Raw genomic sequence first — 23,369 nt, 5'->3', positions numbered from 1 at the left:
TTGTTCCCCCCGTCGTGCTTTTTTTTTTTTTTTTTTTTTTTTTTTTTTTTTTTTTTTTTTTTTTTTTTTGAATTTTCTTGGCTTTGTAATTTAAGATGATTTAGGTAAACCTGACTGTCAAATATAGTTACTCAGCCTTTTTTGACAATGAGGGCATTAAATTTAAGTGTCTCAGTATCTTTGAAACTCAGTCCATAAACTTTAGCTTAATTTTAACCTGGAATTTCATGTATTTATTGACAGTGATTTATCACTAACTCTACCTTGGTGCTCCAGGTAACAGAAATATATTCTATATGCAGTTTCTGCGCATTCATATATATTCAGTACACACAGTATCTGTAACAAAGTTTTGAAAGTGATGCCAGTGTTCATTCCCTATGGATTGTTAATAAGTTGCTAGCTGCTTAATATAAATCTGCGCATTTTTAGAGTCTGTTTTCTAACAGTCATTATTAAAAATTATATATGACAGTAGGCATTGGTATTAATCAAAATTGCAGGCTTCAAAATAATTTTCAGCAAATCAAAAATGTCAGTCTGCAACTTAGAACAGTTTAGAAGCCTGAACAGCAGTTTCATTAGCAATCTGAAAACTTAAAAGGTCAATATGGGGGGGCAGTGGCAGATAACAAAATACTTGGAGCTAAAAATGTCTGGCCTGAAACTTCCTGTCACCATTATTTTGTCTATTTGTGCTTGTATGTTGTGCAAATTCTAATACTTCAATGACATTTCAGCTGAGAGCACATGCAGTGGATGTAAATGGAAACCAGGTGGAAAATCCTATTGACATTGTTATTAATGTCATTGATATGAACGACAATAGACCTGAATTCTTGCACCAGGTTTGGAATGGGACAGTCCCTGAAGGCTCAAAGCCAGGTAATAATACATGGGCTTTAAAGGGGCCGGGGCAGGGCAGCGGGTGTTGGTGGCGTATGTAGTATCGTTTTGAAGGTGATGAAGGGGGTGCCTTCAGATCTTGTGATACTTTGAGAGATGTCTTTAGTATGATGAACAAAACCTCGGATATGATCTTATTATTTCACCTTATTTTTAATTCACTTTTTAGCATTCTAGGATTAATTTCCAAAAGAAGAAAGTATTACATACATAAAGAGAAGGAATATGACTTTGAGGTTCCTGTTTTCGAGAGTCTTACTTATAATGCCACAGTTATTACGGTTATGTTCATGATAGCCATTGACATTCAGTTAGTTGACAGGTCAAGGTACAAGCTACTGCTGAAATATCAGCAGATCCAGTTCTAGTTTTGAATCTCAGAGGCTTTGGAAGTATTGGGATTTGAAATCAAACAGATTTCATCTCAATTCTTGAGAAAACCCTAAATGTTGTTCACATCTCATTAAAATCCTGATCACCTCAGACTAAAGTTTGCACTACGGCTGAAACCGCTTTCTTGATTTGTCAGTAGTGCAAAATGAATTTTTTAGAAAGGTAAGCACAAGACGTGTTTTCTCACTTTGCGGTGTTGACTTGGCATTTGAGATGTGTCTCAGAGACCTTTGAAAGAGTATTTACATTGATTTTCAGTCACTATCAGTATGTGCACCAATTCTGAACATTAAGTATATTTCCTTTGGCCCAATTAATAATGTTTTCATCTAAACATGAGAAGCTCTCTTGTTACAGAAATATTATTTGTGGCAGAATTGTAGGATTTCATTGTTTATGGAGCTTCTTCAGTCATAAGCAAATCTGATATTACTATAAACACAAAGTATTTTTATCTCCTCTTATGTATTTTAATTACTCTCTTGGTGAGTCTTGGGTTTAACCCAAGATTGTTTTAAGTAAGAGGAGGAATGTGCAGAGTCTACCAAAAGAAATACATGCTTTGACCACTGCTTGTAAGTGATCTTGTGTAATCTGAGTAAACTGTTTATATAATATATATAACATCAATTATTTATCCTGCTGCTAGGAACCTATGTGATGACTGTTACTGCCATTGATGCTGATGATCCCAATGCACAGAATGGGATGCTGAGATACCGAATCTTGTCACAGGCCCCAAGCAGCCCCTCTCCAAGCATGTTTACAATCAACAATGAGACTGGTGACATTATCACCGTAGCAGCTGGGCTTGACAGAGAGGTAGGTCGTAATCCCATAGGCTGGGTTATACTTTTTTTTGATAGTAACGTACAAATAATTCTCCCCCTCCCCAGTCTGAATTTTCTCTCTTTTTTTCCCCTGTTGGCTCTGGTCACTGTCCTAGCCCGAGAGTATAAAATCCAACAGAAGAGGTATTAGGATAGGGATAAAAATTTGATCCATGCATTTTGTACGCATAGTCACTCTTGGTTCCATGGGGTTGTGGACAGGAACCAGGTACACACTAAAGCAGAGCAATGCAGGTAAGGACCTTGGGTGCTTGGCCTGGGTGCTGAGATGGAAGGTGTTCCTCAGCTCTAGCCCTTTCCTCTTGCTGAGCTGTTTGGGCAAAGAGCAGATGTAAAATGGAATTGGCTATAAGTTTTATGTATTTTGGAAGCTTCAGGAAAGCTTGTCCTCCCACTGTCTTTTTCCTTGTTCTTCACAGAGAGGTGGTAAATATTTAAATCTTCTGCATGCTGTGTTGCTAAATTTGCAGTAATTCTCATCTGAATTCTGCTTATTAAAATCAATCAGGAAAAATACTGCTGATCTTAAAATTTGAAAAGCATGGTTCTAAGAAATAAACCAGTCTGTATTGGGAACTGCATAGATGGAGATCTGTCTCAAGGCCTGGACACACATTCAAAAACTTTAAAAAGAAAAAATAAATTAAAAAAAATCTGACTGTCAGTAATTCCTTGCTGCATGCTGGGCAAGTCCTGTTCTGTCTAGACAGTTCTTCACTATGCCTGCCCACCATCAGAGAAGGAGGGTGCCAGATCCTCTGCTCTGGTTCACGCATTTGTGAGGTGGGAATACAAATATTTCCCTCCCAACTCCAGGTCTGTCATGGACTAACTGTGCTTTTGATCCAGTTGAAAACTTCACAAGAGATAAGCGTTGTTTTATAAACAAGCTATAAAATCCAAACAAATCTTTTTTCAATACATCATTTTTCAACTTCTGTTTTACTAACCTCGTTTTAGCTTATTAAATCTGAAGGTTTCTTTAAACTGGATTTGCTGTTCAGCTTTTAGCTGTTTGCTTATACTTGTTTAAAATAGAACACAAAAATACTGTCTGATGTTCTGGGTTGGCTGTTAATATTCTGATGAATTTCAGTTTGAAAGGGGCAATCAGAAGATTTGAAAAGCTAAGCAGGCGGATTTTGCAATTAATTTTTAAAGTTTTATTAACATTCATTCTGTTTAGGTTGGTTTTGAAGAGGATGGATTTGAGGAAAGGAAAGCCCTGAACTTTACAATATTGTGCCCTATTAAATTAAAAGAATAATGGGCAGCTTTGCCCTGATTTTTAAAAGGCCTTGGTCATCTTTGACAGGTGAACATTCAGAAGGACATAGTGATAACTCTGAGTTTTATTACTTGGTGACTAGCTGTCCTGAAGTGATTTAACTTGGAAGAAACCATCTGTCTGTGTAGTTTAGGCCTTCACATTAACAGCTGGAGAAGCATTGTCATTTGTTATCAGTTTTCCTGATGGATTGCTCTACTGATATCCAAATGAGTATTTATAAACATTTCTTGCACATGTTGAATATTAATGATTAAGGTCCAATCATTCAAATATTAAATTAGACTAAAATGAGATAAAATGGTTTCCTTCCCAAGCAGTTGCTTTGCTTCCTTCATTTCCTGAGTCATTTAGTGTAAGTCAATTAAATTAAAATGACCAGGATTCTAGAGAACCAGATCTGAATTGAGCCCACTTCTGACAGTGGGCTGGGGAGTGCCTTGTTGCACAAGGTTCTTTGTTGTCCACGAACCTCAGCTGGACTACCCACTTTTGCCATTCTGCCATTTTCTTGAAGTTTCGCTTCTTTGTAAAGCTCTAATTAGGTTCATAAAATACTAGACATTATTTTAAATTCTTAAATTATGTGACACATTATTTATGGGAGCATAAGCGTTGGAGGCATTCAAAAAGTGGTTCTTCTGATAGCATTCCTCATCTGCTAGTATTTTAGATTATCATGCACAATGCATTAACTGTGCTAACATGGCACAGGAGGAGAGTTGCTTAGGTGAGGGGACTCAGCTAAAGCAGAAGAAATCTTTCACTTGCTATCCCGAAAGATGTTGTTTCATGAGATCCAGCTGTTGTTACTGCTTCTGCTATTGCTGTGGAATTCACTTCAGCATTAAAACATCTGCCTTACTGCTGGAGGTGCCAAAGAAGTCAGGCAGGGTGCTTGAATTTACACACTGACATTCCTGCCTCACGTGAGGTTAATTCAGTGAAGTGCTCTTCTGTCTGGCTTGTGTTGAAGTGGAAAGATGTGACCTGATGAGGTCTGCGTTCTTTCTTGAAGTTGCCACTTCGTTTTCAGATGTGTTGCTGCAAAGTCTCTGTGCAGGCTGCTGACACGTGCTCCACAGCTTACTCCTGGCTGCTTCTCACAGTAAAAAGCAGAGAGCCACCTCCCTCAGTTTCCCCATGCTTGCAAAGTTCTGTGTTTGTTGATGTCTGAAATTTCATTCCCAGCAGTTGATCTTCTATATGTGAGTGCTGGGAAGGGGGAAGAACAAGCAAAACCACATATACGCTGTCTTTTGGAGCACTTTTTAGGGGTAGATTTCTCATGTGCATCTTGGGTTGGAATTAAATAAGACTGTATGGAAGTTGAGTCTCCCAGTAATAATAATGGGACTTTCCTTAATGAAATTTGCTTCTTGAGATCGATGTGTTAAGACCCAGATGAATGAGAAGCACCTGCTGTTTCAATAACGTAGAATCATCTGGCTGCAAGATTTGCTTCAATACTGCTCTAGATTTTATTGTTTCACAATAAGTAAAGTGTATTTTTTCCTGGATGAAAGTGGTAAAAGTATTTCCTTGATTCCCTTGTGACTGCTTCTCCTGTTAGTGTCATGAAGGAAACCTTTAGGATGTTTATTGAAGCATTTTGAAGTTCACTTTGCAAGTGTGTTTTCCAAGCCAGAATTCGTATACTGCATTTCAGTGTAAATAATATGTCTTGCTTTTTTTTAAGAACTGTGGGATGCATATATAGTAATACACATTTGAGGTGTTTTGTAAGGGTTTCTTTGTGAAAGAGGACATGAGCATAAATTATCTTCAGTGGAAGATAAAGATTCATATGATTTATTTTAAAAATATTTTTTTGTTCAGTGGCTCATATTTACTGCTTGGAAGTGTGCATAAGCATTACATTTCTAATGTCTGTCATAGTGTCTGGCCAAAATCTGAAAGAAAGTTAGATACAACCAGCGGAATCATCCTTGGTTATTTTTTGTATTGCTATTCACAGTCCCTTTTTGTAAACTGTTTCCATGAGAAGTAATCTGTCATGTACTGCAGTCTTCAAGTAGTGGGAGAAAATAAGGTACTAAGTGGAAAAAAAAATACCCTTTTCTTTAAGTATTTTTATTTTGCCAGCAGGCTTTTGCCAGTGGTAGTAAACCATTCATGAAAGTGATATTTCAAAGTAATAGCAGCTCCTTATGTTTGTGTGTTTTCTTTTGGAAAGAACTGAAAGGCAACACCTAGCTCTCTGAGCTAGGAAGCTGAACTGGTAAATGGAAGAGCACACGCGTTATTTGCGCTTCACCATCAAGGAGTTAAAATCAACTTCTCAGCAACTCTACACAACAACCCTCTTTCTAGTGTTTGGGTGGTTTTTTTTGATAGAACCTGGTTGACTTTGTTTTAGACAGTCTCCGTTGGGCATTTCTTGTGCTTGAGGGAGCTCTGGCCGTGCTCCAGCTGTGACGGGGTAATGGCACACGTGTCGGTTGGAGGGGGAGGAGGCTGAGGCTGCAGTGGTGGCCATCTTTGGCTGGGGTGCTTAACATTTATGGAAATAGCCTGTGCAGTTGTTCCCTCCTCCCCTTTCTCCCAGTGCCCTTACTTGTCTCTGTTAGTCTCGACATCTTCAGTTTCCATAGCGATCACAAGAAGTTGCAAACGGCGGGTTTGTGCTTAGGCTTGGCTGAAACAAAACCTTGGCAGTTGTGGCCGTTTGGCCAACAGACCTACCTTGGCTCAGTTTGCTTAAATGCTTTTGAGGACTTACCCTGTTTTAGTACCAAGTGCACTCTGTGTTGGGGGATTTTTTTTCCCCGTTTGAAAAGTGATGTTAAATCTGTGATAACAGCATTAACTGTATAATGTGGTTTTGATTTTTGAGAGCAGGAAGCAGGCAGTCTGTCCTTGTCTCAGTGACATTTGAAGAAAATCAAGCAGTAGTTCCATATATATAGCTAGATGCAACCTGGTGCCGTATTCCTGTGGCACAAACTTTACTCCTGTCATTTCAGGTGATGGTAACTAGAATAAGCAGTGTGATAGGCTCCATTGCTTAGCACAGTGCAATTCTGGGAACACTTGCTGTCCTGTGGTAATACTGGTTTTGTCTAAATCTTACGTTGATGTCATTTTGTGTTTTAGAAAGTGCAACAGTATACATTAATAATTCAAGCTACGGACATGGAAGGAAACCCAACATACGGTCTTTCAAACACAGCAACTGCTGTCATCACTGTGACAGATGTCAATGACAATCCTCCAGAGTTCACCGCCATGACTGTAAGTAGAGGGTAGGAGTAACTGAAGGATGTGCATATTTCTAACCATTCCCCACTTTTCTCATTATATTCACAGAGGGTAAATATTTATTACTTATTAAATATGTACTGGCAGGCAGAATTGAGATACATGCAGAGTATTATATCCCTTAGATACAGTATTCTGTTTAGGCCAAAAGGCAAAAGCTGACAAGGGAATCAAACCATCCTTTTTCTGGGTGGCCTCAGGTAAACTTCATTAGATAAATTGTCAGACCTCCAGTGAAGAGAGATGTGCTCCCTAACACTGATGAATGTTCAGTATGGCGTGGCTCTTATGTGCTTCTGTAGCCAAGGTAAAATGTTTTCTCGTGTTTTTTGCAGTTCTATGGGGAAGTACCAGAAAACAGGGTGGATGTGATCGTGGCAAATCTGACAGTAACGGATAAAGATCAGCCTCACACGCCTGCGTGGAATGCGATGTACCGGATGACCGGAGGAGACCCGACAGGTCGATTTACCATCCTGACTGATCCCAACAGCAACGATGGGCTGGTGACTGTTGTGAAGGTGAGAGATGCTTGTGCTTCAGGGAATTAGACAGAGATGGAATAAGTGGGAGAACACTGGGGGGTGGGGAAAATGTGGGCTCCTGAGGCCAGCATGAATCTGGAAAGTAAAATGGATGGGCAGTGTCTGCCTTGTGGAAGTTAGCTATCTGTCTCTTGGAGCATTTTTTCTTTGCTTACACTATTAGTAGTACTCCAACTGATCAGTTTTAAAAATCAGGCTAGGTTGTTGAAAGTGACAGATTTTGAAGCTATATTTGCTAAAAGATAGGAATTAGTCTGTGAAAAGGCATTTGCTTAGTACTGTTGCTAAAGTAAAAGAACAGCTTCCTACCTCCTGGCCCCCATTAGTAATCATGCTTGTTGTCTGCGGGTTTTATGTCAACACGTTCCCATTAAGGAACAGATACAGGCAGTCAAGGCACACTCAGGAAGAAGTGATAGGTGGGAGGCTACTTCTACAAGAGGCTTTTAAAGACTGCCTATTTTTAAAGCCTCATTTAAATACCTTTTATGGAATAACCTGTCTATCTTCATTCTCTAGCCAACACAGCTCTGCGTTGAGGAATGACTTATTTCAAGTGATAATAACAATGTGGTTCTATAATTAAACCTGCCAGAAATTAGGCATCTTTCCTCATGGCCCTCTGATAAGTGTCTCATGTCTGAGTTGGCCTGTTCCAGTTTTGGCTGATCCTCTGTAAGATGCCAACGTTCCCATTTGGAAATTAAAACATTCACCTTTTTTTCCCCTTAATTCTTTTTCTGCCCCCCCTTTTTTCTTTTTTAATCTTGTTAGTATCTAGGTGACAAAAAGATACAAGTTTTTAAACAGCTGTAGTGGTAATTCACAAAAGGTGGGGTTTTTTTTTGTTTGGGGGGTGGGTGTTGTTGTTTCGTTTGTTTGTTTTTAAGAACTCTCTTGTTTTGTAACGGCACTTCCTCAGAGGTACCAATTGTTATATTGAAGCCTTCCAGCAAGAATTGCATGAGTGTTTGTGCTTTGTAGCACTCCTTTAGGTACCTGGCATGGGAAGAGTTGGAAGCCTGCCTACAGTTTTTATTGGCAGTGCAATGAGTTGATCTGTCAACCTGAAGATTGGATCATTTCTTGTCACTGAATTCAGACTGTCATGTGCCAGCTGTCCCTGTAACAGTACAGGGTTCCTTCAATTCTTGAGTTAGTGCGAGTAGTACAGTGCATAGTACTAAGGCAGATCAGGTCTTGGAGAATGCCTCACCCCTATGCAGCACAACAGAGGAACTCTAGCATCAAACTGGTTTTACTCCTCCTCTTAAATTTGACTCCTGACTCAGTGAGAAAGTCCCCAAACTGGAGGTTGTCTGGACTGTGAAAATGTGAGCTGTAGCATTACCAGAAGTAGAATTAACTGGGATTACAAAGACTCTTTCTAGTGAAACATTAAGGGCATGGGAATCTCCCATCTATGGGGCTAGGTATGGTCATGATTTTGTTTGAAGGTTGTTCATCCTCGTAACCTACAGAGGCAGATTTCTTTCCCCAGGAAAGCTTCTCAGGAGGCACATCCATTCACGTAAGTGCCTGGCACAAAGCTCAGAGTTTTAAAATCAATTTCTGATGAAACTACTTGCTACCTCAGTTACATATAATGGCAGTACCAGAGTAAGTTACATTCAAGAATAAGAAGGTTTCTAGCTGTTCTGACTTCAAAACTGGTGCTGCTGCAAAGCAAACCCTAACCCAGTCTCATGTTCAGGCTTTATATTTAGAGTGTTTTCTTTAGGCTTTGTGCTCATTTTTGATGAAAGCAGTACAAGTAATGCTTAAAAGTGTGCTTTAAAGTAAAAATGTTACCGTGTGTCCATTGCTGTTTTTAGTAAATGTTAATGCTTCCTGCTTTTTGCTTTTCACAGCCTATTGACTTCGAGACCAACAGGATGTTTGTACTTACTGTAGCTGCGGAAAATCAAGTGCCTTTGGCTAAGGGGATTCAACATCCTCCTCAGTCAACAGCAACTGTGTCCATTACGGTCATTGATGTGAATGAGAGCCCATATTTTGTTCCAAACCCTAAGCTTGTACGTCAAGAAGAAGGACTGCTTGCTGGTAGCATGTTGACAACTTTCACTGCTCAGGACCCAGATCGTTACATGCAGCAAACCTCTCTAAGGTCTATGCAAACACTTTGCAGTTATTTAACAATTGGAATGTAATAGCTGTGTTATAGAATGGGTGGGGAGCAAAGAGACTGCATATGAAATGACTACATTTACCACAGTACATAGCTATACCAATAGTTCCTGTGGCTTTTGTGCAGCTCTCTCTAAAAGGATTTTTTGCTGTAGAGAAGGTGACCTGACCCACATTCATAGATCTGTAAGCTGTTTTATATCCTAATGCAAAGTCCCACTTCATCAAGGTAGAATAAACTTATGCATCTGTGTTAAAGTATATGTGGCATCCTGACAGATTAAGTCAGAGCAGACACATACTCATGTGAACTGAGATCATGTACAGTTTAAATTAACCAATAACTTTGACACAGCAGCAAAACCACATTGTATTGTTGACAAAATCTAAAGGGTTTTCTCATTTATTCTCCAGGGATGAAAAGTGCTGATTTTGTCTATCTGTGTACTCTTGAGCTGATAGCTATGATCATAATTTGATCATAATTTGCCTAATGAGTAAACCTATGCTAAATGATAAAAGAGAATAAACCACGGAAATTTTAAAGCATGCATTCTCGCACCTTGTTTAAAACATGGTCATTGTCTGCAAAGCTAAGGCACAATGACTAGCCCTGTGCCAGGACTCAGGTTCTGAGCTTATCCAGCAGCTTTTTTAGCTCGTGTAGAAGAAATCCCAGAACTTACTTTCTGTCTTTCTTTCCGAAATCGAGATAGTTAAAATTCTATTTTCTTTTAATTTTGGTTAGCTGTTGCTGGTATTTTACTCATTTCTGCACGTAACCACCATAGACACAATAGCATGAGGACTTAGGTATATGCATTTTTAATGACCTAAGGTAACTTGAATTTGATTAATGTCGAAGAACAAATTTGTCAGATGGAAGGACAGTTTTGAAAAACACCCTTCTTTAAGATGAGAAGTATGCAGTAAAACAGGGCCTCTAAAAATTAACATTGGAAGCACTAGAGTAATGCAAGTTAGTGCTACTCCAACACTCTTTATCCAGTACCACTCTCCTGCTCTCAGCACTCTGATAAAAGTTAGTGTGAACAGTTTTGTAGGTATAGAACAAGCAAGAGGGATCCTTAATGAGTATTCTGAGTGTTACATAGTTTATGGTAATCATATGATTTCTTCCAGTTACATGATAACTTACATGGCAAGGCATTTCGAGAATCTGAATGTAGGACTGTTTTTAATACTTACTTTCAAGAATTTTAGTGAGAAGGGTTAATAAATGGAAAATAGTGAAATACTGTCTTCAAATAAAAAAAAAGTGTTCAGAATACAAATTAAAATACTGATGTTGTCTTTGCCAGTGTTTATGTTGGCAGAGAAATAACCCAACTTGTGGTCAAATACACAGGTACTCAAAACTTTCAGATCCTGCAAACTGGCTGAAAATTGACCCTGTTAATGGACAAATAACTACTACAGCTGTTCTGGACAGAGAGTCAATATATGTGCAAAACAATATGTATAATGCAACGTTCCTTGCTTCTGATAATGGTATGTATCATCATGGTATGTTTTTTCAAAAAGCTTTCTTCTGTGTGGTTGAATGGCATTCAGTTTTACTAGGGCAGAAAATAAGATATGCTTAGAATACATCCAGTTGGAAGTCTGCATTAGTATCAGACTTTGTGAATTTCCCAGCTGCTCGGGAAGTGTGCTGAAAAGTAATTCTGTGAGCTTGGAGAAGGGCGCTGGCTTAATTATAATAGTTGAGTTTATTGAAAACTGGAAAAAAAAAACCTGCACAGGAGGTTCACAGCATGAGTTGCCTTTATGGGGAGTAACGTGTTGGGGAGAGCTGTTGTATTTTTCCACATACAGGCTACAGCAGTGCAGAGGGAAAAGTGTCTTTTCATTGTCAGTTCATTAAGGACAATTAACAATCTCTGCTCAAAAATGAGTCCTTTGATTTCAGCTGGCATGCTGTACTGTTCATAGCTGATACCAGAAAGATGGACAGGTGCAGTTAGGCATTCCGGCATTAGAGAGGAATACTGAAACACTGGGGCTATTTATCTTCGGGAGAAGAGAAGACAAATGGTAGAATTTTACAAACTGGTTTTGTATAGCAAATCTAGATCAACTATTTCTATCTTTTTGGTTCTGTTCTGGAGAAAAAAAAATAAATGGAACTGAAGATTATGGGAGTGGTGGGGAATGGAATAAGAACCATTGCTAATTATACTAAGAAATTCAGTGCCACATGTTCACAGAAATGTGTGACTTCAGCAAGGTTTATGGAAGCATCACATATTCAATGTGGATAGCAAGAATGTCTAGAAGTAGTGTGCTGGAAGTCAATATTAGAAAGAATTTAAATAGCACACTTGTGGTAAACGGTGGTCGTGAGTCTTCAGAGTTACAGAATAAATTTTCCAGAGGATAAATTATCCCAGTTTTTATTTCATCTTTTACTTTGAAGCATTTGATATGTACCATCTCTGGAGATGAACTGGCTGGCTGGTCAGTAAAGGGTTTGAGGCCCTGATCTGTGGATCTGCAGTTATTTGCTGAATTTGGCTGAGTAGGGCATTTCTTATCTAAGAACAGACTACATAAGAATTGTTTGTAAGCAGGAGCAGTGACAGAGTTAGATTGGTTTGGTAAAGACAGAATCCCAAAACTGAGGTGAAGCGATGTACATGGCAACCAGAAGGTGTTGGTATAGCTTTGCTTAAGTAACTTTGCAATTAGAAACCATTTTCTTTTCTTTAAGGAATTCCCCCGATGAGTGGAACTGGCACACTTCAGATATACCTGCTGGATATCAATGATAATGCCCCCCAAGTGAATCCAAAAGAAGCCACAACTTGTGAAACTGTACAGCCTAACGCTATTAACATCACTGCTGTAGACCCTGACATAGATCCAAATGCAGGCCCGTTTGCCTTTGAGCTGCCTGACACACCTGCTAGCATTAAGAGGAATTGGACCATTGTTCGAATTAGTGGTAATTAACATTATTAAAGTCTTAATAACTTTAAAGAAACCACTGCATATCATAGAATGGTTTGGGTTGGAAGGGACACCTTCCACCAGAACAGCTTGCTTAAAGCCCCATCCAGCCTGGCCTTGAACAGGTTGGATATGCTTGAATATGCTTGTATGTCCTTGAATATGCTTTTCCGTATTTTACTTCTGTGTTATTTTGCAATGTACATAAATTCAGTTAATACAGATAGGAAAGCGCCTTAGTGTAAGTTCCCCAAATAACAAGAAGCTTTAAGAAAGAAAAAATGTTCACAGTAATAAAGAAGTCTGTTATCCTGCTGGGTGTCATGTAGTGGGTTGAACAATAAATTAGTGCAGAGCTCAAAAGATGAGCCATTTTTGCCAATACTGTTTTAAACCCACATGAGCAGTATGTCACTTTTTAACAAGCGCCTCATTTTCACACACAGGCGATCACGCCCAGCTCTCTTTAAGGATCAGATTCCTGGAGGCTGGTATCTATGATGTGCCCATAGTGATTACAGATTCTGGAAATCCACATGCTTCTAGCACTTCTGTGCTGAAAGTGAAAGTTTGCCAGTGTGACATAAACGGAGACTGCACTGATGTTGACCGGATTGTTGGTGCAGGGCTGGGCACTGGTGCCATCATTGCAATTCTGCTTTGTATCATCATCTTGCTCAGTGAGTATATAGATCTCTTAATTCTAACACTTTTCATCTTGTTTTGCAAGTATTATGTTTTAGTCCCCTATGCCATGGTAAAACCAGGGGAGTGATTAATGACTCAAGTCCAAAGATCATTGCTGCTTCGTTCAGTGTCGTAGACAACTATGAAAGCCCTCCTGCTGGTAAAGGATTAGGAATCTGTAAGATCATAAGTAGCACTTGCCTGGCAGTCAAGCCTCACAGAGGGTTTGTGAAAGAGATTTTCCATCTTGTGCCCATGGGTGCTTGTTCTGTTACGTCAGTGAGTGACCAGGTTGAAGATGTGATTAGTCCTAAGGCATCTAGTCTCTTTTGTGCTGCTGGTACTGTGTGATTCGATGCCACCCACAGTGGGTAATAGTGCCTTTAAGGAGTGCTCTGGTGTTACTACTGTTGTGCTTCAGATTCATGTAAGTAGGCTGTTTGATGATTTTGGAAAGTAATAAATCAGAGCCCTTCACATAAGGCCTGACAAGCATGCAGCCATGCAGGAAGAGAGAAGTGTTTGTTTAAGTACTACATAGAGTTGTGCTAGTATTTTATTTTTGCGTCAAGTCCATTCAATAAGGGAAATGAGTAAAACATCATGACTAAGTCTCTGTCCAGTGTAATAAATTAGATGCTAGCCCTCCTACACGTTGCAGTTAACTGATTTCCAGTTGTGATGGAACACAAGGAAAGGTTTAACCTGTTCAAAGTATACTGTGCACCAGTCCAGAACACACAAAATGATAGAAAGGAGTAATTTGAAAACTTAAAATAAAAGAAGTATTTGAGCCTGGCTAAGGTCATGGCTGTACACAGGCACAGTACAATTATTTTCTTGATATAAGATACTTCCAAAATGTTAAGTATTGAATTAACAGAGCTTTATTGAAACTATCAAATCCTTCAAGACATTCGTCATATATTGACATTGTAGATGCATTGTAATTTCTTTCCATGAAGATGTTTATAACTGGAAACATGCTTATTGTATTAGAAATCATTTTACATTTATTCTGTTTTGTTTCTTGTACAGTTTTCTTTAACAGCTTTAGTTTATAAACAAACGGTATAACTTGAAATTCTTGAGGTTAAAGATTAAAAATGTATAGCTCTAAATGCTGCTGTGTTTTCCTCAGCCTTAATTCTTCTTGCTTCTAAACATAAATCTAAACTTAGACAACAGTACAGTCTGTTCTCTGCTGAGCTTTACGCCAATATAGACTAACCTTGGTGATGTTCAAACATCAGAATTACTTAAATTATATGATTTCTATATATTCTTGGGACATAGCAGAGATAAATATGAATAATATAATCTGTTACCATTCCTGCCACTACTGGTGAGATTCCTTTCTTAATTCAGTGTTTTATGAAGCTTGGTTTTTCTTACTTGTTTTACGACAAGTTTATTCTGCAGATATGGAATGGATATGTGATTTACAACCTTGAATGTGTTTGATTTCCAAATCCAATTGCCTATAATAGCCTGGATTTAAATATTTCTTGCATAAGATGCCTTCTATGAAACTTTTATTAAAAAAGCCCAAACCACACAAAAGACCAAAGACCAAATTTGTACCATTTTCTGTGGTTGTACTTCAGAATGAAAATGTGGGTTTGTGTCTTCCTTTTTGCAATGTAGTTTTAGTTTTAATGTTCGTGGTATGGATGAAACGCCGGGATAAAGAGCGTCAGGCAAAGCAGCTCTTGATTGATCCAGAAGATGATGTGAGGGACAACATTCTGAAATACGATGAAGAAGGTGGTGGTGAAGAAGATCAGGTGAGGAATGATCAATGGTTTTTACGCATAGATTTGCACTTAACTCTCCACTTTATTTTGGGGTTGGGTTTTTTTTTTCAGTTCCAGAAATACCAATTTCTTGCCTTTTGGAATAGATGTAAAATCAGTATTTCGTCCATTTAAAGTCACAGCATTCTGACCATACTTCAGCTAAGGCTGTTGTATTTAAATGAAAATTAACATCCAGTCTTACCGCAGTCTATAAACCTTCTTCGCTCCTTGTGTGGAATCCTGTTGTACAGAATCACCAGTGCAGAGTGCCTAATAAAGTCTATTCCAAATATCACCCTTTTTTTGTGAGCGGTGAATGCCTTTCTAGATATACAGTAATGTTGGCTATTGAGAGATTGCCACTGCTGGGACTTCAGCTTGGAAAGTATTTATGTTTCAAGTAGCTGTCAGGGCACATCTGTGTTTACTCAAATACCTTTCCAGGCAGGTGCCATATGCATTTACTCTCGCGTCACCTCTGGTCGAACCGCTGCTGATATGTCAGAGGACTCAGAGTGATGTGTATATGCTAAGAATAGCTTCTTTTTCCATATATCTCTCCAAGTTAGTGAATTTCCAAGCAGTGCTATTTCCTTGCTTCAGAGCAGGTTTTTTAAAGTGCTTTATGAACATGACAAACAGTAGATTTATGCACATTGTTAGTGGTAAAAGTAAGTATAATAATTATGAAGGGAACAGTGCATATAATATAGGCTAAGAAATGTTCCAGTAAAAAGCCTTCAAAATCTAAGCGTAATTCTTCCATATATCCCCAGTCACAGTCATCTGGCACTTGAGTTATCTAAAAAGCGTCTCCCTTCGCTGGTACAGGCATTTGTAGCTTCCTTCTGCTCGTTTGTTTGTTTGTCTGAAATTTGTGTTCCCCTTAGTAATTTCCATGCTTCCTGCATTTCCCCAAGTACTGCTCCTATTTCCTGGCTTTTCTTTTTAAGCAATTTGCAAAGGAAACTTCAGTTTATGCAGTTTTGGAAAATTGCTTATGTTATTAAATAAATTGAAGACAACCCTTTGAGTCTATCTATATATTCCAGTTGTTTATACACAGACAGTTTGAGTACAAGAATTACATCCTGTTTGTGCATCTGTTACGGCACAGAAGAGTTACAGGCTTAAAGAACATGAAGAAATTTCAGTCTTGTCAGACCAAATTTTCCAATTCACATATCATAGAATGGTTTGGGTTGGAAGGAATCTTAGCGATCATCTAGTTCCAACCCTGACATGTGCAGGGACACCTTCCATAGACCAGGTTGCTCAAAGCCCTGTCCAAACTGGCCTTTGACCACTGCCAGGTGTGTGGCATCCACAACTCCCGGTGTCCTATCACTGCCTGCCATTGTAAAAAGTCCCTCTCCAGATGTCTTGTAGGCCCCCTTTAGGTATTGGAAGACTCTCCCCGGCTTTTGTTCATCCACAGTCTTCTGAAGGATCTGTTTAGCAATTTTCATGTGGTTTTGATTTTTAATTGCTGTCCACACAACCCTCAGATAATAATGAACCACTCAATAAGGTTCTTGGAGTATATACTGTTCATTGGGAAGTCATAGGAGATGCTAGAGTAGTGTTGGGACAGGTTGTGCTGCAGATTGAGAACTTGGAAGCATTTCTGTAACAGTGTACAATGAGAGTAAAATACTGAATAGTATAGAAATGGTACTGAAGTCTCTCTTCTTGTCCATCTTGTACTGTGCTCCTCATCTTACACTGAGGTATAGACAGAGGCTGTCTTTGTGAGAGGTATAGTCAGGGTAGTATGGTAGGAGGCAACATTGTGTGAATGCTGTAGAGATTAGCAGGATGTAAACCATCCGTAAATGCAGCAGTTCACTGCAGTGAATGAGCATAGTACACACCATGAAAGGAAAAACTGACAGTGGGTGGAGTACCAGTTAAGTGGTAAGAAATGTGAAATGAGGATCATTTCCTGTCACTGTGAGCAGAGGAAGCACCTAGACACAGAGAGGTTTAAGGGTTTTACAGAAAACTGGATGATTTTTAGCCACAAAACCCCTGCTTGCTTTCTTAAGACAAATTTTAAAGCCACTGTTACCAATTAATTTTCTTGGCTGCTAGCCATGTAGTACAGGTACATTGGTCCCTTTCCTGATCCTGCAGTAGACCATCGTGTCTGAGGGTCTAAAAGGGCTTTATGTACTTCAAACATAACAAGCAATGCAGGAAGAGAAAGTAAAAGATGGTATGAAGCATAGGAAGCTTTTATAACTACACTTCTGTTGCAAGACTTTTAGACCACTATGTAGACAAAAAGGGAGGAGGTCCTCCCACAGCTCTGAAGTTAGGAATTTGTTCCTGTCCAGAATGGCTGAATAGAGAACACACAACTTTTCACGTAGGCAGTTAATTTTCTGTTTAGAATGGATGATGGAAATAAGTTCTGTCTTGTTTTTTAGGGGGATTATTATACTTAATTTTAGTTTGATATTACGTAAAATCTATTTTCTGTTTGTGCTTGGCTAGATGATAATAGTTCCAGGTTCATTTGTTCTCAATTTCCTCCTTGCCCCCCTTCACCTCCTGTGCCCAGGGGAAAGAGGAAGGATTATGTTTGGTTGAGTTTTATTCAGTTTTGCACACAGTTTATGTGAGATTTAAGAACTTGAAATGCTAAGCTTCTGAAATGTCCCAGCAAGTTTCCTACGAAGTAGTAATCTCATTTTTGCAGACCATGGCTTAGCAAAATACTACACAAGCAAAGCTATGTGCAGAACATTGTGGGCAAAAGGCACTGGCCATAAAGACCTTTGCATTTTTGTCAAAGTTAAAGTAAGCATTAAAGTGTCAAAGTTAGTGTCCTAAAAATGCATGAGACTGCCATCAAAAATCTTTCAGAATGAGGCCTCGTATGGTAAAACTGCCACTGTTCTATTAAAATGAAGAAAAATTATTTCATGTCAACCTTGCATCCACAAGTCATCAGCAAACGACAGGAAAATGCACTACATCAGTGTTAACTTTTTATGGTGCATTCTTCCCAAAACCATCAGGATTGATTGAACAAGTAGCTTCAGTAGAAGGCAGTGCACAAGGTGACTCAGAAACACAGGACCATTCAACCCAAGGTGCATCTCATGCAGCAAAGCAGAAGGGAATGCTTAAAGCTTCATGTGAATCTCAGTGAAAACAGTATTTTAAAATCCTCAGATATTTTCATCATCTGTACCTTTTAAAAATAATTTATAGCAAGCAAATTAGGCCTTTTTTAAATCACCTGCTTTTCTGTATGAATATTTGAAGATTTGCCCTCTGTGGCCTCATTTTTCTTGTTTATCCGATATGTTTAGGTGACCTGAAGATATGGCTGGTAGGGTTTGAAGATAAGTGATTGAACTTGGGACTCTGCATCCTGAACCAAACTACTTTTAGACTAGTGGGTTTGCTCTTAGGGTAATTTATTTAAAGGGTTCATTTGTTTATTTGAAAATGATGCAGTTTGGTTTCTTAGCTGTCGTGGCAGACCCAGAAACTCCTAAAGTACCCTCAGCATGTTCCTTTCAAAGTCTTTGTATGTGCTATCAGAATAATGTCTCCCGCAGCACATTTTATGAGTTCCAAATTCCAGCTAGTTTCTCCGAGTCCTAGCAACTGTCAACAACAAGGTGGAATTTCTGCTTGGTTTTGTTTGTTGGTTTGTTGTTTGATTGGGGTTTTTTTCTCTCCTGTCGTAACATTTGGAAGGAGTTATGCTGTGAAGTTTGTCATTAAAGAGCAGTTTCTTCCATTGTGAAGGTCTTCTATTAATCCCAGTTGAGGCCATCTTGGCCTGCTTTGTTCACTCTGACAGATTGAATGCTTGTAAAGAAAATTGAGGTTCTGAATGATTCATAGTCTTCCTCTAGCCTGACATGATGTACATGAGGTTGTGTGATCTCCACAGCAGTTGAGAAAAATGCTTTTAATTCCCTAAGCCAGAAAAACTCTTGAGCCATAGGTCATAACTGAAGTCAGCCTGCTCCCCAGTGAACAGCGTTCTCAACACTGAAAATGTTCTGGTCTTTTATCACCTTAACTTTTGTTTCTTGGAAATGTGGGCTGAAAAACTGTACAGCAGTCCTGTTGTTCCAGGCAGAAATATTTTTTCCTGATACTGGGAAAGATCAACGTAGTAGCAGAAGCTGGGGACAATGGAGGAAGGAGAGGAAGCAGAGGTATTCCAAATATTGTTGGGACATGAGAGGCTTTCGGTCAGCATTGTTCCACAGAAGTTAGTGGTGGACCAGTTTGGTTACTGGTTTGGGGAGGGGGGGGAAGTGTTGAGAGGTTTTTTGTTTACTTCGGAGGTTTTTTTGTTCAGTTTTTTGGTTGGGTTTTTGTTTGTTTAGGTTTTCTGGGTTTTTTTTTTTTCAAATTGGTATTTGAATTTTTAACCCATCAATTGGGGTGGGGGACACAACAGTTTGCTATATTCTGAAATAGACGTGCCTAGTTTAGGTTCATATTACGAAGCTGGTAGTGACTTTCTTGATTATTACTTGACCATGATTTAGAGCTTGTAGGTTTTTTCACGAATGAGAAGTGTGAGGTAGAAATGATGAATATTCTCTCCCAACACGATGTGCTCTCAACTTCTAATACTGTTGTCAGTTCTAAATTCCAAAACCTCATGTTGGCTGAGTGTTAAAGCACTTAGCACATGTCTGCAGCATAGTTCACACACATGGCAGATCACAACCCATGAGCATCAGTAACTTGTTTTTATTGCATGTCTCAGGCCGTTCGTGTGATTTACATTGAGGCAGTGGATGCTTGACTGGGATACGTGCAGCATATGTCAGTGTGATAACTGTGATACATCTTTTTCTATGTTACTGCCTCTGTATACATGTCATTGCACAAGATGATCCTCTTATATCTCCTTTGAGCCCTTTTTTATAGTGTTTCCTGAATTCTAGTAGTACTTGCTCACGCAGGTGGTCCTGTTGAAGCAAGTTCTCTGAGCAAGTGGGTGGTATGCTTTGAAAGTATTGCAGATTAGGTGTTTTCAACCTGTATTTTAATCTAGCCCTCAGATCTCTTCAGCACAAGAGTTTCCAACACAATGATTGTGCTATTATTCATGGTAGTTTTCTTCCATAAGGATTCTGCGTGTTCCTTTCTACATCACCTTTTCGTATGAGTCTATTCAGACATCAGTCAATAGCTTGGGTTTTGTCATGTTTTACTATATGTTTATATACAAAAATAGTAACATTTATTTAAAAGGTGATAATAGCATTAAAAACGTAATACGTTATTTTCATGTGTGCAGGATCTAAATTCCTCCTTTATAGAAAGGGTAGCATTTGTGTGTCATTTGGGGGGTGGTGGGAAGGGAGGGGGGGTTCCTTATTGTCATAACTTCCTGTATACCTGCATCTTAAGATAACAGTGGTCATCTGTGCTGGATCTTGTCATAACCTCTGTTGTAAACATAACAATGGTTATAATCAAATCAATTTGATTATATTTTATTTTCACCACCCTGAGTGTTATTCAAATCACATTTTAACCTTTATTTTGCATTGCATTAAGATTGGAATATGTTTTATGTTTAGGAATTTTAATGAATGAAATAACTGTTGCTAAGATATCCCTAGGAATATACAATATTGTAATTAGAAGGTAGTTATTTTGGGGGTTTTGTTTGCTTACTAAGACATTAACTTCATTTTTTGAATGAGCGTCTCATGCAGTGCTCCTGTGGAGGAATTACTGTCATTCCTTGGTGAATCTTTATCTCATCATACAAAAAGTAACATTTCCATAATTCCATTACAAAATCGTTTTGTCTTTTATTTCATCCTGTCTAGAATCTACGCCTGTTATTGTGTTTTATCTGCAGCTGGAGTTTATCTTTCACCTTTTTTATTATTAAAAAAAGCTAAGTTAGCTTCTTGGTTACCTTAAAAATGAATACTCCAGATGCATCAATTATAGATGGGAAAAAATAGATGGGAATTATAGATGGGAAAAAAAAATGGGAAAAGCAATATGGCAGAAAGTAATCAGAATGTGACTGGCAAATAAAGGACAACTGTTAGCACAGGCATTCTGACTAGCTTCCCACTTGTAGCCTATGTCTGGTCAGTCCTCTCTGTTTTGGTTTTTTTTGGTGGTGGGGAGAGTTCCATTATTTCAGCAGATGTAAGATTTAGGGCGAATTGTAGTGTTTTGCAGAACTTGGGCAATATTTTGTGTGCAAGTTTCTCGTAGTTTTTCAGGGTGATGTTTGGTGGGTTTGGGGGTAGGATGGTAAGATACAGCAGGATTGATTTTCATTTCCTTTTTCTTTGTTTTTAAAAAATCTTGGCAGGTGGAGACATTCAGCTTTGTAAAAATATTTGTTCCCTTGCTTCCCCATCCCATTCCTCTGTTGGAATAGACAGTGATTGTCTTTGGAACACAGAGGCAAACATGTGTTTTATCCGTAGGTACTTCAAGTCATAGTTTGCTTTATTCTCTTAAGCCAAGTACAAAATGGGGTTTACACTAAGGCACTATACTGCAAAAGGGGTGACTCAAATGCCAATGTTGCTTTTCATGCGCTTACACCACTGCAGCTGATTTTGTTCAGCTGATTATGCATACAGCTCTCGCCATCAAATTAAGTGATCTGGTGACAATTGAATTGATTATTCCTTGCATGCAGATAGATCTGAGCTTTCATATTTCTTTGCAAAGGCTGCATCCTTTGAAAATGAGAAACAGGTGTAGCATTTTTGGTACATTAGTCATATCTCCAGGCCTGTATTCATGCATAGCCAAAGATTTAGTTCAGTACAAGGTAAATAAACAAAGTCATCCCTGAAATTGTATAACAGTCTTATGAATGGCTAGGAAATAAACTGAGAGCTCTGAGATAACTGAGAATCCAGATTCATAAATTATTAATAAATGTGCCAGGATGCACGTACTAGGATGTATCATTGTTAATGTAAGAGAAAACTTCTTAGTAGTGAGCGGAAAGCTCAATTCAGATGTAATATATTCCAATATTTTCAGAGTTTTCCACTCTTGAAAAAAAGTCAGTCCTGTCTACATACAGCAGTTCATCGTTTTAGTAAGTTGTGGTTTCGTTCTGTTGTTTGCAGTTCTTCTTTTTAATGCTTCAGTGTGCATTCATATAAAGTAGGTCCAGTTACTGTAAGAATTTTTACTTTAAGTTTTAGCCAAGTACTTGAGTAGGTCTTCTAAAATACAAACACAAACAGAACAGCTGTTTGGCGGGGGCGGGGAGTTCACTTTATAAACCTAGAAGCTTTGGAGAAACTGTGTTTCTTGGCCTATTCCCTCATTTACTTCTATATTCCCCCCCACACCCCCCAAGATTATAGAATTCAGTAACTGTCTGTCAGAAAGCAAGGTGCTTTCTAAAAAAATCTTTTCAACTGCCATACCTGATGACTGCCGTATGAGGGATTATTACTCGGATACTGTTAAATTAGTAGCTTCATTGCACAAGAGGAAGTTGTTTAAAGAGATTTTAAAGGCTGCATTATCTTGTTTCTCTGTAAGTCAGTGATTACTGGGAAATATAAAATGGCCTTTCCTTCTATGTTGGACATTTCTTCTATTCAAGTTGAGATACTTAGACTGTTCTTCGAACTACTGTGTAGATGTTCTTAAGGAAGTGCTTTTTGGGGTTTTGGACTCTTCTGCCTACACATCTGGTAAGATGGTTAATTTGGTTTGGCTTGGATAGGTGGTTTTGACATTTAGCACTTTCTCACTGGGATCTCACATTTCAGGAATGTGAGGTGGGAGCTAGTAATTGTGTAAGTCTGCTTAAAGCTGTCTAGAACTAGGTGAACAGCTAATAAGGTCAATATTTGTAATCAGTTTGGTAGGGAGGGGGTTGGTGGGGTTTTCTGTGTTTTTTGAGGTTGTTTAATTTCTTAAGATGCAACTTCTGATAAATGTCCTTTTAGTACATCATGATTTTATTTTCTTTCTTAAAACAAAAGCAAATCAAACCCAGAGTTTTTTCTTCTACAGTGCATATCAGAATTTTTTTCAGCAAGAGTAAATAGTGATGCCAGAGGTGCTAGCCAAGGAGATAAAAGCGCTGGTGGTTAGATCAAGAGTAATATTGATAAAGCATTAAGATTGTTATGTCTTTAACCACCAGTTACCTAAAAGGTAGCTTTATTTATCTCACTGTGACATTAGATCACTTCATAAACAAGGAGAAGGACCAAGGGATTGTTGAGCTTGCTTTGCTTAGATCTCTGTCAAAGAATGGCAGGTGTCTGTTTCCCTTTTGACTGTAGATTTGGACAATCAGACTAGTGAAAATTTCTGGTTTCTAAAAGTCTGAGTTTTGCTAGATGCAAAACGGGAAAAAAGTAGTTATGTTTTAGTTACCTTCTAATAGAGAAAAACTGGTAATAGGGTCTTCCTTCCATCAACAAACTAAACTTGTCCAGAAGTTTGAGGAGAAAAACTCAAAATGCTCTAATTGGATTTGCTTAAATCCAAA

At 38.6% G+C, this 23,369-nt stretch overlaps 1 protein-coding gene across 1 annotated transcript in view; it reads left to right on the top strand.

Annotated features, from left to right (window-relative positions):
- The window catches only part of CDH2 (cadherin 2, type 1, N-cadherin (neuronal)), a 39,396-nt gene that overhangs the window by 4,992 nt on the left and 11,035 nt on the right, over positions 1-23,369 (top strand). The window contains exons 5-13 of the mRNA XM_010018133.1: positions 741-885; positions 1,949-2,121; positions 6,556-6,693; positions 7,056-7,241; positions 9,137-9,393; positions 10,783-10,925; positions 12,148-12,381; positions 12,833-13,066; positions 14,721-14,860. Coding sequence (XP_010016435.1) covers positions 741-885; positions 1,949-2,121; positions 6,556-6,693; positions 7,056-7,241; positions 9,137-9,393; positions 10,783-10,925; positions 12,148-12,381; positions 12,833-13,066; positions 14,721-14,860 — 1,650 coding nt within the window. The remainder of the gene's footprint in view (positions 1-740; positions 886-1,948; positions 2,122-6,555; positions 6,694-7,055; positions 7,242-9,136; positions 9,394-10,782; positions 10,926-12,147; positions 12,382-12,832; positions 13,067-14,720; positions 14,861-23,369) is intronic.

The sequence above is a fragment of the Nestor notabilis genome, unplaced genomic scaffold (assembly GCF_000696875.1).
Source record: "Nestor notabilis isolate BGI_N333 unplaced genomic scaffold, ASM69687v1 scaffold7687, whole genome shotgun sequence".
Classification (NCBI taxonomy): domain Eukaryota; kingdom Metazoa; phylum Chordata; class Aves; order Psittaciformes; family Psittacidae; genus Nestor; species Nestor notabilis.
Note: the sequence above shows the minus strand (reverse complement) of the source record. Positions and strands in the feature narration are given on the sequence as shown.